Source organism: Protopterus annectens, chromosome 2.part0 (assembly GCF_019279795.1).
Source record: "Protopterus annectens isolate FY-2018-M chromosome 2.part0, PAN1.0, whole genome shotgun sequence".
NCBI classification, from domain to species: domain Eukaryota; kingdom Metazoa; phylum Chordata; order Ceratodontiformes; family Protopteridae; genus Protopterus; species Protopterus annectens.
In genome coordinates this window covers 1,427,140,288-1,427,154,889 of record NC_056728.1, presented here as the reverse complement: position 1 = coordinate 1,427,154,889, position 14,602 = coordinate 1,427,140,288, and the positions used below count along the sequence as shown (strand labels likewise).

At 42.3% G+C, this 14,602-nt stretch overlaps 1 protein-coding gene across 1 annotated transcript in view; it reads right to left on the bottom strand.

Annotated features, from left to right (window-relative positions):
• Positions 1–7,260: 7,260 nt before the first annotated feature.
• LOC122792846 (fatty acid-binding protein, intestinal-like) overlaps positions 7,261–14,602 on the bottom strand; it is a 49,594-nt gene continuing 42,252 nt past the window's right edge. Inside the window, exons 4-5 of the mRNA XM_044060406.1 lie at positions 8,499–8,670; positions 7,261–7,436 (exon numbers count right to left, since the gene is read on the bottom strand). Of these exons, the coding sequence (XP_043916341.1) occupies positions 7,261–7,436; positions 8,499–8,670 (348 nt within the window). The remainder of the gene's footprint in view (positions 7,437–8,498; positions 8,671–14,602) is intronic.

Sequence of the window (14,602 nt, the reverse complement as noted above, 5' to 3'; positions counted from 1 at the left end):
TGTAGTCTAAACTTCTTATTGCACTGTCTCTTACATGTGTGGGTTTGCAGCTTTTACTCATATTGTTGCATTTTTGAAAATTCCAAGATTCATATCCAGATATCTTAGCAGAGTTCATTGATGAATAAGATGTGTCTGTCTTCTTAATGAGATGCTTAACTTAGAATTTACCATATTACTTTATAAACTGCATTAGAAGAGTTTTCTGTTTATTACTTCTGTAAGACAAAAAGTACCACTAATTTAGCACGTTAAGGTTCTTACTACAAATATTCAGTCTCAAAATATATGCTGGTATTGTCTCAAAGAATGGTTATTTTTAATACATTTATGACATCTAAACTCATTCCTAAATACAGTAAACTCTCAGTTAACCGGCACCCTTGGGGATTAATAAATGCCAGATAACTGCAGTTTCTGCTTGCTTGAGAGTTACTATTTAAAAAAGGCCTGACTAATACTGTACCCTATACTATTTGTTTGGTTTGACTTGTTTTCAGGTTGGGGAGATTGGGAATTTATTCCTATATTCCTTTCTAAAACTCAAAAAATGTTAAGGTATGGTTCTGTGGGGGGGAAACAAAAAGTGCAACACATGAAAATTGTACTGTACTTCTTTGATTTTATTTTTGCCGGTTGCTTGAGAGTTTACTGTATTATACTATTACATTTCAGTAAGGCTCCTAAATAATAATAATAATAATAATAATAATAATAATAATAATAATAATAATAATAATAATAATGTTCTTTTATGGATAGGGAATATTGAGTGTTACAGTTGTCTTTAAAACTGCATTTTATGGTATCCAGTAGTATTTGTTGTTTATTATATGATAGTTACAATATCACGGTCAAGAAGATTGTGTAGCATCCTTTTTGTTAAAAGTGGCAAACAAACAAAAAAAATCAAGCATATTTGTCCTTTAAATGGGCAAACATGAACCACATAACTTGGTCTCCCATTTCAATTATAGCTCTGAAGTCATATTGAATATTACAATGTTTTCTTTGCCAAAACTGTCTCAACAATTGTTATGAGACTTTCCCATATATATGAATAGTAATCTGAGATGAATTTTAAAAACTATTCTTGACTATTTTCAGAAATACATTTCAAGCATATAATGCACAATTGCCTAGAGAACAATATGCCATTAGAAAGCAATAGCCCATAAATGTATAAAAAGGTGCACTAATAAATACTTATTTTGCAATAACAATCCAGCCATCTAGTCATCCATTTTTAAACCACTAGTCCTAGTAAGGGTTGCCATGGCAGCAAGCTGAGCAGGGCAAACCAGACTTCCAGGTTCCCAGCAACAGTCTCTAGCTTACCCTCAAGAATGTCTTGGTATTCCCATGTCAGCTGAGAGATATAATCTTATTAGCATGTACTGCATCTTCCTTGGGGCCTTGTCCCAGTGAAGTGTCAGTGATATACTTCCTATGGGAAATTCTCAGGGACATCCACATTAGTTGTTCAAGCTACCTGAAAGGGTTCTCCTTCATTTCTTAAGAGCAGGGATTCTACTCCAATACTGCAAACAAATCCCCAAAACCACAAAACAAGTAGAATGCTCACTCCGGATAAAAGAACAACGTTTATTCAAACAGCACTTGTAAGCGCTTTTGTCCCAAGTTACTCTTTATACTGGGACTTCATCAGACAAAACAGATAAAACAGATCACCCTCTATTATGCTTTGTGTGAATTTTGCCTGTGTTTTTATGTAGGAAAAACCGAGCATAAACTTAAAATCAGAATTGGGGAAAACCTCAGAAACATTAGAGACCATTGCGAAGTTAATGCTTAAGCTAAACATATCACACAATACACAACACAAATTTAAATTTAAGTTCATAATGTTGGAAACCATTTGCTCCCCATTAAGAGGGGGCGCATGGCCACATCTACTAGAAAAAGCTGAATTAAGTGGGCAGACCCGCTTAGATTCTACTCACTGGCCAGGTTTGAATGAGAGCTTTATCTATTACCAGCTTTTTAAAAGTGAAGGCTTTGAATAGATACACATAAACAGTGTTTAAAAGCATGAACACATATAGATTATTGATTATTATACCATGACCCCCCCCCCCAAAATGTGCACGCTGATTGGGCAGCGTGCACATTGTAAATCGAGTTATACTAATGGAAAAAGGTCCGATCGTCCGGACTTTTTTCCATTAGTATAACTCTACTTTTAAAACACTGTCTCGCTATGTTAAATGGGTTTAACATAGCGAGACAGCTTTAAAATAAGCAACGGACATCTCTGTTGCTTATTTTAAAGCTGTCTCGCTATGCTAAACCCATTTAACATAGCGAGACAGGTTTAAAAAAAAAAGCAACGGAGAAAGCAAGATCTCTGTTGCTTTTTTTACTGTTTCGCTATGTTAAATGGGTTTAACATAGCGAGACAGTTTTAAAATAAGCAACGGACATCTCCGTTGCTTATTTTAAAACTGTCTCACTATGTTAAACCCATTTAACATAGCGAAAACAGTAAAAAAAAAGCAACGGAGATCTTGCTTTCTCCTTTGCTTTTGCTCACAGCTCTGATGTACTGCGCAGGCATGCAGTACATCAGAACTGCCGCGGATGCCAGACATCTGCGGAAGGGCAGTAAACAGGCATTATACTATGCCATTATTTAAGAAAAGTAATAGTTTCTTTTCTTAAATAATGTCATGGTATAATAGCAATAACCCACTTCTGGGTGTGGGTAATGCTGTATTTACCCACGGTTGGCTTTGTTTGGTCCCGAGGGCAAAGCCCTCAGGACCAAACCACGCCAACCGTGGGTAAATCCAGCATTACCCACACCCAGGCGTGGGTTATTGCTATATTGTTAGTTACATGTTTTTGACTTTTTAGAATTGAATTGGAGATCACTATTATCTGTCGGGTGCTGTATTACAAAAAGGGTGATCTGTTTTATTAATTGTTTATTTTATTATACTGTGTGATTTTTTTAACAACAACCTTTATTTACAATTTGATTTAGACACTATTCCCCTTTAACAATTTATGAGCAAGTGATGTCATGTTCTTTTAAAATATTTAAACGTTGTTTTACTTATGCTGTTTTGTCTGATGAAGTCCCAGTATAAAGAGTAACTTGGGACAAAAGCGCTTACAAGTGCTGTTTGAATAAACGTTGTTCTTTTATCTGGAGTGAGCATTCTACTTGTTTTGTGGTTTTGGGGATTTGTTTGCAGTATTGGAGTAGAATCCCTGCTCTTAAGAAATGAAGGAGAACCCTTTCAGGTAGCTTGAACAACTAATGTGGATGTCCCTGAGAATTTCCCATAGGAAGTATATCACTGACACTTCACTGGGACAAGGCCCCAAGGAAGATGCAGTACATGCTAATAAGATTATATCTCTCAGCTGACATGGGAATACCAAGACATTCTTGAGGGTAAGCTAGAGACTGTTGCTGGGAACCTGGAAGTCTGGTTTGCCCTGCTCAGCTTGCTGCCATGGCAACCCTTACTAGGACTAGTGGTTTAAAAATGGATGACTAGATGGCTGGATTGTTATTGCAAAATAAGTATTTATTAGTGCACCTTTTTATACATTTATGGGCTATTGCTTTCTAATGGCATATTGTTCTCTAGGCAATTGTGCATTATATGCTTGAAATGTATTTCTGAAAATAGTCAAGAATAGTTTTTAAAATTCATCTCAGATTACTATTCATATATATGGGAAAGTCTCATAACAATTGTTGAGACAGTTTTGGCAAAGAAAACATTTTAATATTCAATATGAATTCAGAGCTATAATTGAAATGGGAGACCAAGTTATGTGGTTCATGTTTGCCCATTTAAAGGACAGATATGTTTGATTTTTTTTTGTTTGTTTGCCACTTTTAAAAAAAAGGACGCTACCCAATCTTCTTGACCATGATATTGTAACTATCATATAATAAACAACAAATACTACTGGATACCATAAAATGCAGTTTTAAACACAACTGTAACACTCAATATTCCCTATACATAAAAGAACATTATTATTGTTATTATTATTATTATTATTATTATTATTTATTATTATTATTATTATTCAGGAGCCTTACTGAAATTTAATAGTATAATACAGTAAACTCTCAAGCAACCGGCAAAAAAAAAAATCAAAGAAGTACAGTACAATTTTCATGTGTTGCACTTTTTGTTTCCCCCCCACAGAACCATACCTTAACATTTTTTGAGTTTTAGAAAGGAATATAGGAATAAATTCCCAATGTCCCCAACCTGAAAACAAGTCAAACCAAACAAGTAGTATAGGGTACAGTATTAGTCAGGCCTTTTTTAAATAGTAACTCTCAAGCAAGCAGAAATTGCAGTTATCTGGCATTTATTAATCCCCAAGGGTGCCGGTTAACTGAGAGTTTACTGTATTTAGGAATGAGTTTAGATGTCATAAATGTATTAAAAATAACCATTCTTTGAGACAATACCAGCATATATTTTGAGACTGAATATTTGTAGTAAGAACCTTAACGTGCTAAATTAGTGGTACTTTTTGTCTTACAGAAGTAATAAACAGAAAACTCTTCTAATGCAGTTTATAAAGTAATATGGTAAATTCTAAGTTAAGCATCTCATTAAGAAGACAGACACATCTTATTCATCAATGAACTCTGCTAAGATATCTGGATATGAATCTTGGAATTTTCAAAAATGCAACAATATGAGTAAAAGCTGCAAACCCACACATGTAAGAGACAGTGCAATAAGAAGTTTAGACTACATAACACAAAACTTGCTGGCATAAAAAGTTTGTTGTAGATCTACGTAAGACATATTTTCCTTGCAAATTAATGTAGAAACACTGCTTGTGATTCTCAAAGATTGTGCAACTAAGATTAACTTCACTAAGCTAACACCACGTATATACAAAACCAGAGGTCTGCAGTAAAAAATTGCTTAACATGGGAAGAGAGGACTATTTGCTGTACTAAATTTTGTTTGTAAAATAACAACCTGTACACCAAGTGTACGCTGTGAAATAACAGTGTAAAACTGCAACCAAGTGATACTAGAATACATGAATTCTGACTACTGGACACACATTTGAATGGCATCCCTGAAAGAAAGAAAGAAAGAAAGAAAGAAAGAAAGAAAGAAAGAAAGAAAGAAAGAAGAAAAAGAACATATTAAAGAAATTATATGTGCTTAATTGTGCTTTGCAACTTATCTGATATAAACAACAGTTTCATAATAATAGATTGATGGATGTCTATATCCACTGTCAGAATGGCAAACCCTATACATCAACATCAAAATGTATGGGAAAAATGTATGGGATAAATGGGGAGCCTTGGATAGTGTGATCACGGTACAGTGGGGGTCGGGGAACTGCTGTTTCAATTGGTCTGGCTGTTCAGAATTTAGACCATTACCATGTAGTGATGCACACGTAGTACCTACCCTCCATGTAAAAATCAAACATATCTGTCCTTTAAATGGGCAAACATGAACCACATAACTTGGTCTCCCATTTCAATTATAGCTCTGAATTCATATTGAATATTAAAATGTTTTCTTTGCCAAAACTGTCTCAACAATTGTTATGAGACTTTCCCATATATATGAATAGTAATCTGAGATGAATTTTAAAAACTATTCTTGACTATTTTCAGAAATACATTTCAAGCATATAATGCACAATTGCCTAGAGAACAATATGCCATTAGAAAGTAATAGCCCATAAATGTATAAAAAGGTGCACTAATAAATACTTATTTTGCAATAACAATCCAGCCATCTAGTCATCCATTTTTAAACCACTAGTCCTAGTAAGGGTTGCCATGGCAGCAAGCTGAGCAGGGCAAACCAGACTTCCAGGTTCCCAGCAACAGTCTCTAGCTTACCCTCAAGAATGTCTTGGTATTCCCATGTCAGCTGAGAGATATAATCTTATTAGCATGTACTGCATCTTCCTTGGGGCCTTGTCCCAGTGAAGTGTCAGTGATATACTTCCTATGGGAAATTCTCAGGGACATCCACATTAGTTGTTCAAGCTACCTGAAAGGGTTCTCCTTCATTTCTTAAGAGCAGGGATTCTACTCCAATACTGCAAACAAATCTCCAAAACCACAAAACAAGTAGAATGCTCACTCCGGATAAAAGAACAACGTTTATTCAAACAGCACTTGTAAGCGCTTTTGTCCCAAGTTACTCTTTATACTGGGACTTCATCAGACAAAACAGCATAAGTAAAACAACGTTTAAATATTTTAAAAGAACATGGCATCACTTGCTCATAAATTGTTAAAGGGGAATAGTGTCTAAATCAAATTGTAAATAAAGGTTGTTGTTAAAAAAATCACACAGTATAATAAAATAAACAATTAATAAAACAGATCACCCTTTTTGTAATACAGCACCCGGCAGATAATAGTGATCTCCAATTCAATTCTAAAAAGTCAAAAACATGTAACTAACAATATAGCAATAATCGATATGTGTTCATGCTTTTAAACACTGTTTATGTGTATCTATTCAAAGCCTTCACTTTTAAAAAGCTGGTAATAGATAAGCTCATTCAAACCTGGCCAGTGAGTAGAATCTACGTGGGTCTGCCCACTTAATTCAGCTTTTTCTAGTAGATGTGGCCATGCGCCCCCTCTTAATGGGGAGCAAATGGTTTCCAACATTATAAACTTAAATTTAAATTTGTGTTGTGTATTGTGTGATATGTTTAGCTAAAGCATTAACTTCGCAATGGTCTCTAATGTTTCTGAGGTGTTCCCCAATTCTGATTTTAAGTTTATGCTCGGTTTTTCCTACATAAAAACACAGGCAAAATTCACACAAAGCATAATAGAGGGTGATCTGTTTTATCTGTTTTGTCTGATGAAGTCCCAGTATAAAGAGTAACTTGGGACAAATGCGCTTACAAGCACTGTTTGAATAAACATTGTTCTTTTATCTGGAGTGAGCATTCTACTTATTTTACGCCAATATCCTCCTTGATTGCTCAGCTTTTCACTCTGTCATGAAGATTGAGACTAGGAACCCTACAAAGGAACATAATGTATGCCACTTGTAACCATGATCTTATTATTTCAACCACTATGCACAACTAATGATCAGGTGAGGATGGTGACATAAACTGTTAAATTGAGAGCTTCTTCCCAGGATTGAGCTCTAGATTCACCACCATCATCTGAAACAATAACTGTAGTGCTATTGGTTGATTAGCTAATCCCCTGTACCCCTTCCCATGAACCAGGTCCGAAGATAGTTAACAGTCCTCAACTTGAGGTAACTGCCTCCACCAGTGCAGTCTTTTCTGGGAGAAAACCTTGGCCTCTGATTTAGAAGTGTTGATTTTCATCTCACCTGCTTCACATTCAGCTGTTGACCCCTCCACTGCATACTGGAGATCACAGTCTCTTGTGGCCAAGATGACAATATTATCTTTGAATAACAGAGATACTGCCTTCATATCAACAAAGTGGATTCTCTCTCTGGTCCTCAGCTATACCTTAGTATCCTGTTCATGAAAATTATGAACAGAAGGGGGGACAAAAGCACCCCCCTGGTGGAGTACTATGCCCACCTTGAATGCATTTGACTAGGGTACCATGGATGAGGACACACCTGTTGCACCACAAATACAGGGACTGATTGCCATGCTACAGCATCCCTTTCACCCCATACTGCTGTAGCCTATCTCACAGAACATCTCAAGGCTCTTGGTCATATGTCTTCTCTCAATTTACAAAAGACATGAATGCATATTTGGTAAATTCCAGTAACCCCTCCAATACCCATAAAAGGCAAAGAGTTGATCCACTGTTCCATGGCTGTGGTGGAAACTGCAATGCTACTACTGAATTAAAGGATGAGCTATTATATAGAATCTCCTTCACAGCACCCTATCCAGGCTTTCCAGGGGTGTGATCCCTTTACAATTGGAGAACTTCTTCTGTCTCCCTTTTTGAAAATGAGGATAAAAATCTCAGTTTAAAACTCCAAAAATACTATCCCTACCTTCCATGCAGCTTTGAAATAGCTTTGAAACTAACACTGTCAGTGGAGCAACAGATAGCACACTCACTTTTGCTGCAGAATAGGGGGTGTGCTGCTCTCCTGAGTATGTTGTCCTTCGGATGAAATGTTTAACCCATCTTCTTGAGTTCGTGGTAGCTCAACAGGATGTAAAAGATCCCATGACATCTATTGTAAAGAGTTGGGGTAAGTTCCTTGAAGCCATTGCCAAATTTCTCCTAGTGGTATAAATATCACCTCAGGTCTCCCCTGAAAATAGGCCACCAGTCTAGTGGGATTAACCCATTTAAAAAAGGATAAATAAATAACTAAATCTGAAAAAAATATATTAACTGTGGGATCCAAGATCTGCAAGCTCCTTCTGCTTCTCCAGACATATTTATTAACATTTGTTTAATCCCTTATCCCTGCCATTATAGAGCTTAACCACTATGGTATTCCCATATACTGCGATGGATCTAATCTTACAAGCTGCTTCTAGGGCTAACTTCTCAGAAGAGGGAATGTACACTGCATTCAGGAGTTCTTCAAAGTCCTTCTGCCATCTCCTATTAAAATTCCCTGCATTTGTACTGGTATCTGCTTTATATTTCTGTGTTGTTCCTGGAGAGTGGCTTATAAACTTTTGAGGAGTATAGAGCTGTATACAGTAATAAACACTACAAAAATATCACAGAAAACACTTTTATTTTAAAGCCATTTCAAATATAAAACAATTATCTGCAACACAGACATTTACAGAAAATAATGTTTCAAAAATGTAAAAGGAAATATATATATATATATATAAAAACAAGTATTCCTAATCCATAGTTCTAAATTGATTGTGTGTATTTGTAGGTGGTTGTCAAGAGGCACTTTTGATGTTACTTTTGTCCGTATTGCATCATTATATGAAAAACATCCTGTTGTGCTGCATTGCGTATTACAGTGGGATCTTGTGATGTTCATGCCAGCAATGAAACTTTAAGCTGACTTGAAGTATCTCTTTGACACGACACCATCATATTCATAAGTCTGCAATGAAATAAATAAAAAGACGAGTGTTATTGCCCAAACTTGATGCTGTAATACTAATACCTCAAATGTCATTATTGGGCAGAAGCTCCTAAAGGACTACACGTACTATGTATGGAAAATGAATAGCAGGATGGATCCAAGATCTCTGCAGTAAACAAAAGATGATTCAGGACTCCAACTCTATTACATATATATTGACACAAGAGATCACTACTAGTAGCAAAACAATGCCACATGCAAACTTTGCTGTTTCAGTGGACCTATACCCAGTCAAAACAAAAAAGAATGGCAAGCAATTAGAGAAGGTTTAGACAGGAAGTATAAGAAATCACTAAAGAAACAAGCCAGTATTTACCTTCCAAAGCAGTTTATTATGGCAGCACACTGCAATTTAGTAATATCACAGTTCCACAGTTCCAGAATCCACTGAGAAAACAGCAGCAATAGCTCACAAACAGGCAGGTTGCAGTCTCCTAAGGAAAGCAGCAAAGATAGCAGCATGCGATGTACAGCAGCAAAGATAGCAGCATGCGATGTACAGCAGCAAAGATAGCAGCATGCGATGTACAGCAGCAAAGATAGCAGCATGCAATGTACAGCAGCAAAGATAGCAGCATGCGATGTACAGCAGCAAAGATAGCAGCATGCGATGTACAGCAGCAAAGATAGCAGCATGCAATGTACAGCAGCAAAGATAGCAGCATGTGATGTACAGCAGCAAAGATAGCAGCATGTGATGTACAGCAGCAAAGATAGCAGCATGTGATGTACAGCAGCAAAGATAGCAGCATGTGATGTACAGCAGCAAAGATAGCAGCATGCAATGTACAGCAGCAAAGATAGCAGCATGTGATGTACAGCAGCAAAGATAGCAGCATGCGATGTACAGCAGCAAAGATAGCAGCATGCGATGTACAGCAGCAAAGATAGCAGCATGCGATGTACAGCAGCAATAGACAGCAGAAGGCAGTGAAAAACAGATCTGAAGTAGGCAGACTTCATTCGTCTGCAACCTGTGGGATCCGAGCCGGCATTTCAAAAGCTTAGGCTCCGAGCTCCTAGCTCCTCCCTCTTACCCATAACCCCTTGCCAAGCCCTAACTGACCTCAGATTTCGTTTGCCACTTTCAAGTTGCGACGGATTCTAGAGCTCCTGGCGTTTGTTTGGTGAAAGATAAGCTTTTTTGACAGAAAAAGTTTTAAAAATCTCTATTTTTTTTATTTGATATTGTTAGTGTTTGAGTGTGTATAGGCTTTCCTCTCTCTTTTATTTAATTTTCACGGGTGTTTGCGTAGTTTGTTTGTGTGTGTTTGTTAGGCCTTTAGGGTTGTGATGTCTGAAGCCCATAAGGCTGTTTTCTCTAAATGTACCGAGTGTGGCCATAAGCTGTCCCCAGCGGATGGCCACACTCGTCATCTTGGGGTTGAACACCTGTCATCTGGTTGTACCATTTGTGCAGGGTTCAACCCCCGGGCTTTGAGGGAGCGGAGGTCGAAGCTGGTGCTGGCGGGACTTCTCCCTCCAGATACCGCTTCGGCTTCTGCCCCTTCTACTCAGCAACCTGTTGCTGTGGGCTCTCCTCCTCCGGCTGGGATTCAACCTCCCTCTAAGTTGCCGGAGGAGAGAGAGCCTTCTAGGGAGAGAGAGAAGAAGGAGAGGCACAGGGAGAGGCACCACAAACGGAGAGCCGAGACTTCCAGTTCGGCTCCTCCATCTAAGCGGGCCTCCCCTGTGCCTTCTAGCTTTCCTCCTCCTCGGCTCCACTCCCCTCGGTTCTCTCCTGGGCCCGAGGAGGAGGAGGAGGCTAGCCCTTCTGCGAGGTCTCCGAGGCGGCTCTCTAGGTCCGCTTCGGTGGCCTCCACCAGGTCCACTTTTTCAATGAGTGAAGCTGATATAGACCGGATGATGAGGAAATTCATCCAGGCCCAAATGCAAATGGGAGTGCTCCTAGCCCCCCCCATCCGGGAGGGGCTTCGACCCCTTTTTTCGCCCCTTTGGCTCCTTCTCCGACCCATATTTCGGGTTCGGAGCTGTCGGCGCCGGGCAGAGTTGGATCCGGGGGTGGGTCGGATCCGATAGGTCAGCGCACCTCAGATCCGTCCCATCCCTTGAGTGCTTCGGGTACTTCGGACCCGACCTCTTGGAGCCGAGGACCGAGCCTCGGATCTGAGGGAGCTGGTGTGTCTTCGGCTCCTTCCAGGTCGGAGCACACCAGTCTCTCGGATCCGACGGTTTCGGCCCCGACTCCGATCCGTGCGTCGGATCCGAGTGGGGGTCGGCTCTCGGGGTTTAGAGAAGCTGGCTCCCCCTCGGCCTTCGACGTAGTGGAAAGGGCACTGTTGAGGACGTCCGGACCCCCGGTCCCTGCCACGGCTCCATCCCGCACTCCCTTGCAGTTGGGCCAGGCTCCCACCAGCCGGTCCCAGGGACAGCCCGCCTCGATGTCCCAAGTAGTTCCCTTGGAACATCCAACTGCTGAAGAGTACTCATCGGACAGCCCCCCCGATGAAGTACCTCGGAAGCGTAAGTGCAAAAGGAGGCACATGGACTCCCCCGAGTCCGTCACCGAAGACACAGATTTGGATGAAGGGGAAGGCTCCCCAAGGTCACCCCCTGAAGACGTCTCATTTGGAGACGTTATGGAAATGTTAAGGATCAGGGGGGGGTGGTCTTCCCCCAAGGCTTCCTCAGACGAGTCTGTGTTCTTGGAGGCATTCGAGGCGGGCCCATCTACCTCTTGGGTGTCCCCTCCTGCTGATCCTCTGGTGGACCTTATATCCATCAGAGCTTGGAAGGATCCGGACACCGTTGAGCCTGTACCCAAGCGTCCTGACCGCATTCTTTCCCCTCCGGCGGACCGCACTCACTGGAGCAAGGGCCCCCCAGTAGATGCCATGATGATGGCTGCAGCCACGAAGAGGGAATTGGCCCAGGAGAGTCCCTCTGTGCATCCTCCGGGCAAGGAGTCCCGCTCGATGGATCGCATTGGGAAGCGAGTTTTCAGTTCAGCAACCTTCTCTTTGAGAGCGCTGAACTACATGGCACATGTCATCAGGATGCAGCGGGATCTGATTAAAGAATACGCTGCATCTCCCCCAGAGTCCATGTCGGCTGAGGATAAGCAGGTATACTCCACCCGAATGGCCACTCTTAGATCGGTATCTAACACATCTATGCGGCTACTTTCTCATGCTACTGAGGGAGCCGCTAGAGCCAGCAGAGCAGGCCTAGTCATGAGGCGGCAGGCCTGGCTCCGCCACTGTGATTTCGCAGAGCCCTTCAAGGCGACTTTCGCGAATGCCCCCTTTGATGGTTCTGCCTTGTTTGGCAAGACTGTTCGCGAAACATTGGTCCAGAGCAAAAAGGACGGGAAGACGCTGTCTGCCGTCGGAGTCCGCTTCTCGGCTCCCCAGAGGTCCTTCTTGAAGAACCAAAAGGGACAGAAGAAGATGTGGTTCCGGAAATTGCAGCAGTCCCAACCTGCTCCGGATAACCAGTCCTCCCGTGGCAGAGGAGGACAGGGAGGTTGCCGTCCTAGAGGCAGGGGGGCTCCTAGAAACTTTGGGTCCAGAGAACCTTTCTCTGAGAGACCCTCACAGCAGCCCTGAAGGGTTGCCCGGCTGTCCGTCTCTGGAGGCAGTCGGGGGGTGTTTCTCGAGGCACCTAAATTCTTGGGAGTCCATCACATCAGACCGTTGGGTGCTTCGCGTGATATCCAGAGATTATACAATCCCCTTTTACAAAATTCCCAGATCTCGCAGCCTCCCAGATGTTCCACCCGACCAAAGGGAGGCAGCAGCTGTCGAAATCGGACAGCTTCTAGAAAAAAGAGCTATCCAGTGCGTCCCCCCAGATCAAACCGGGTCTGGGCTTTACTCCAGGTTCTTTTTGGTGCCAAAGAAAACGGGGGACTTAAGACCAATCTTAGACCTTCCCCAGCTGAACCTGTCAGTAACCAAGCAAAAGTTCCGGATGGTCACCCTTCAATCTATACTCCCCCTCTTGAGGGAGAACGACTGGATGTGCTCCATCGACCTCAAGGACGCGTACTACCACATTCGTATGGACAGACGGTCCAGGGGGTTTCTTCGCTTCCGGCTGGGAGCCAGTCATTATCAGTTCAGGGTCCTCCTCTTTGGTCTCACCTCAGCCCCCAGGGTGTTCACCAAAGTTCTAGCGGTGGTAGCGGCCCACCTGAGGCTCCAGGGATTACAGGTCTTCCCGTACCTGGACGACTGGCTCCTGACGGCATCATCAAGGCATCTTCTGTGCTCAGCCAGGGACTACTTTCTTCAACTAGCCCCAAGGCTGGGCATCACTGTCAATTGGGAGAAATCTCTACTACACCCCACACAAGCTATAGATTTCATAGGAGGAAGGCTAAACACCAGGTCAATGCGAGCCTTCCTCACTCCAGACAGAATTGCCAATCTGAAGTGTAATGTAGCAGCGGTCCTGCAACCATCTCCAACTGCAGCTTCGGTCCTGAGGGCCCTAGGTTCTATGGCGGCAGCTATCCCGCTTCTCATTCATGCTCGCTTATGCATGCGGGTTCTTCAATGGACCCTTCAGGTTCAGTGGTCCCCTCTTTGCTCCTCTCTCAACACCCCGATAGCGGTCAGCAAAGTGTGCAGGGATTCCCTTCTTTGGTGGCTTCTTTCTCTGGAGCCCCTGACAGGGAGACCTTTTTGTGCTGCATTTCCCCGAGCCACAGTGACCACGGACGCTTCTTGCCTCGGGTGGGGGGGGGGGCATTCTGCGGGAAAGATTGTCCAAGGCACGTGGAACCCCACAGAGACGTCGTTGCATATAAATGTCCTGGAAATGAGGGCGGTGCTCCTAGCGTTGCAAGCACTTCACCACGTTCTCCCTTCAGGGACTATTGCGATCCAGACAGACAACATGTCTGTAGTCTGGTACATCAACAAACAGGGAGGAACCAGATCTTACCCCCTTTGTCGAGAGGCCATGAGAGTCTGGGAATGGGCAATTTCCACCAAACGCTTTCTGGTAGCAATGCACATTCCGGGAAAATCCAACATCCTTGCGGACAAGCTCAGTCGCACCATTCTTTCTCCTCACGAGTGGTCTCTCAATCCTCAGGTAGCGAAGAAGATTTTTGCCATTTGGGGGCAACCCTGTTGCGATCTTTTTGCCTCTCCCTCAAACGCCAAATGCGACAATTTCTTCGCTCTGCTTCCCCCACCAGGGGAATTCCCGAGAGACGCTCTGGTGCATGCTTGGCCTCCCGGTCTCCTTTATGCCTACCCTCCACTACCTCTGATGCAGAGGCTTCTGCAGAAAGCCAACAGTTTGGGGAGCAGAATGATTCTCATTGCCCCGTTCTGGCCTCGTCAACCCTGGTTTCCCTTCGTATGGTCTCACAAAATCAATCCACCCTGGATTCTGGATCCGATTCCGGATCTCATCTCCCACCCTCTGGGAATTGCGGTTCCCAATCTGCGCACCCTGAAATTGACAGCTTGGCTGCTCCAGTTCCATCCTTGATTAGGACTCCCAGTATCTCATCACCGGTCAAGGCCATCTTAGTG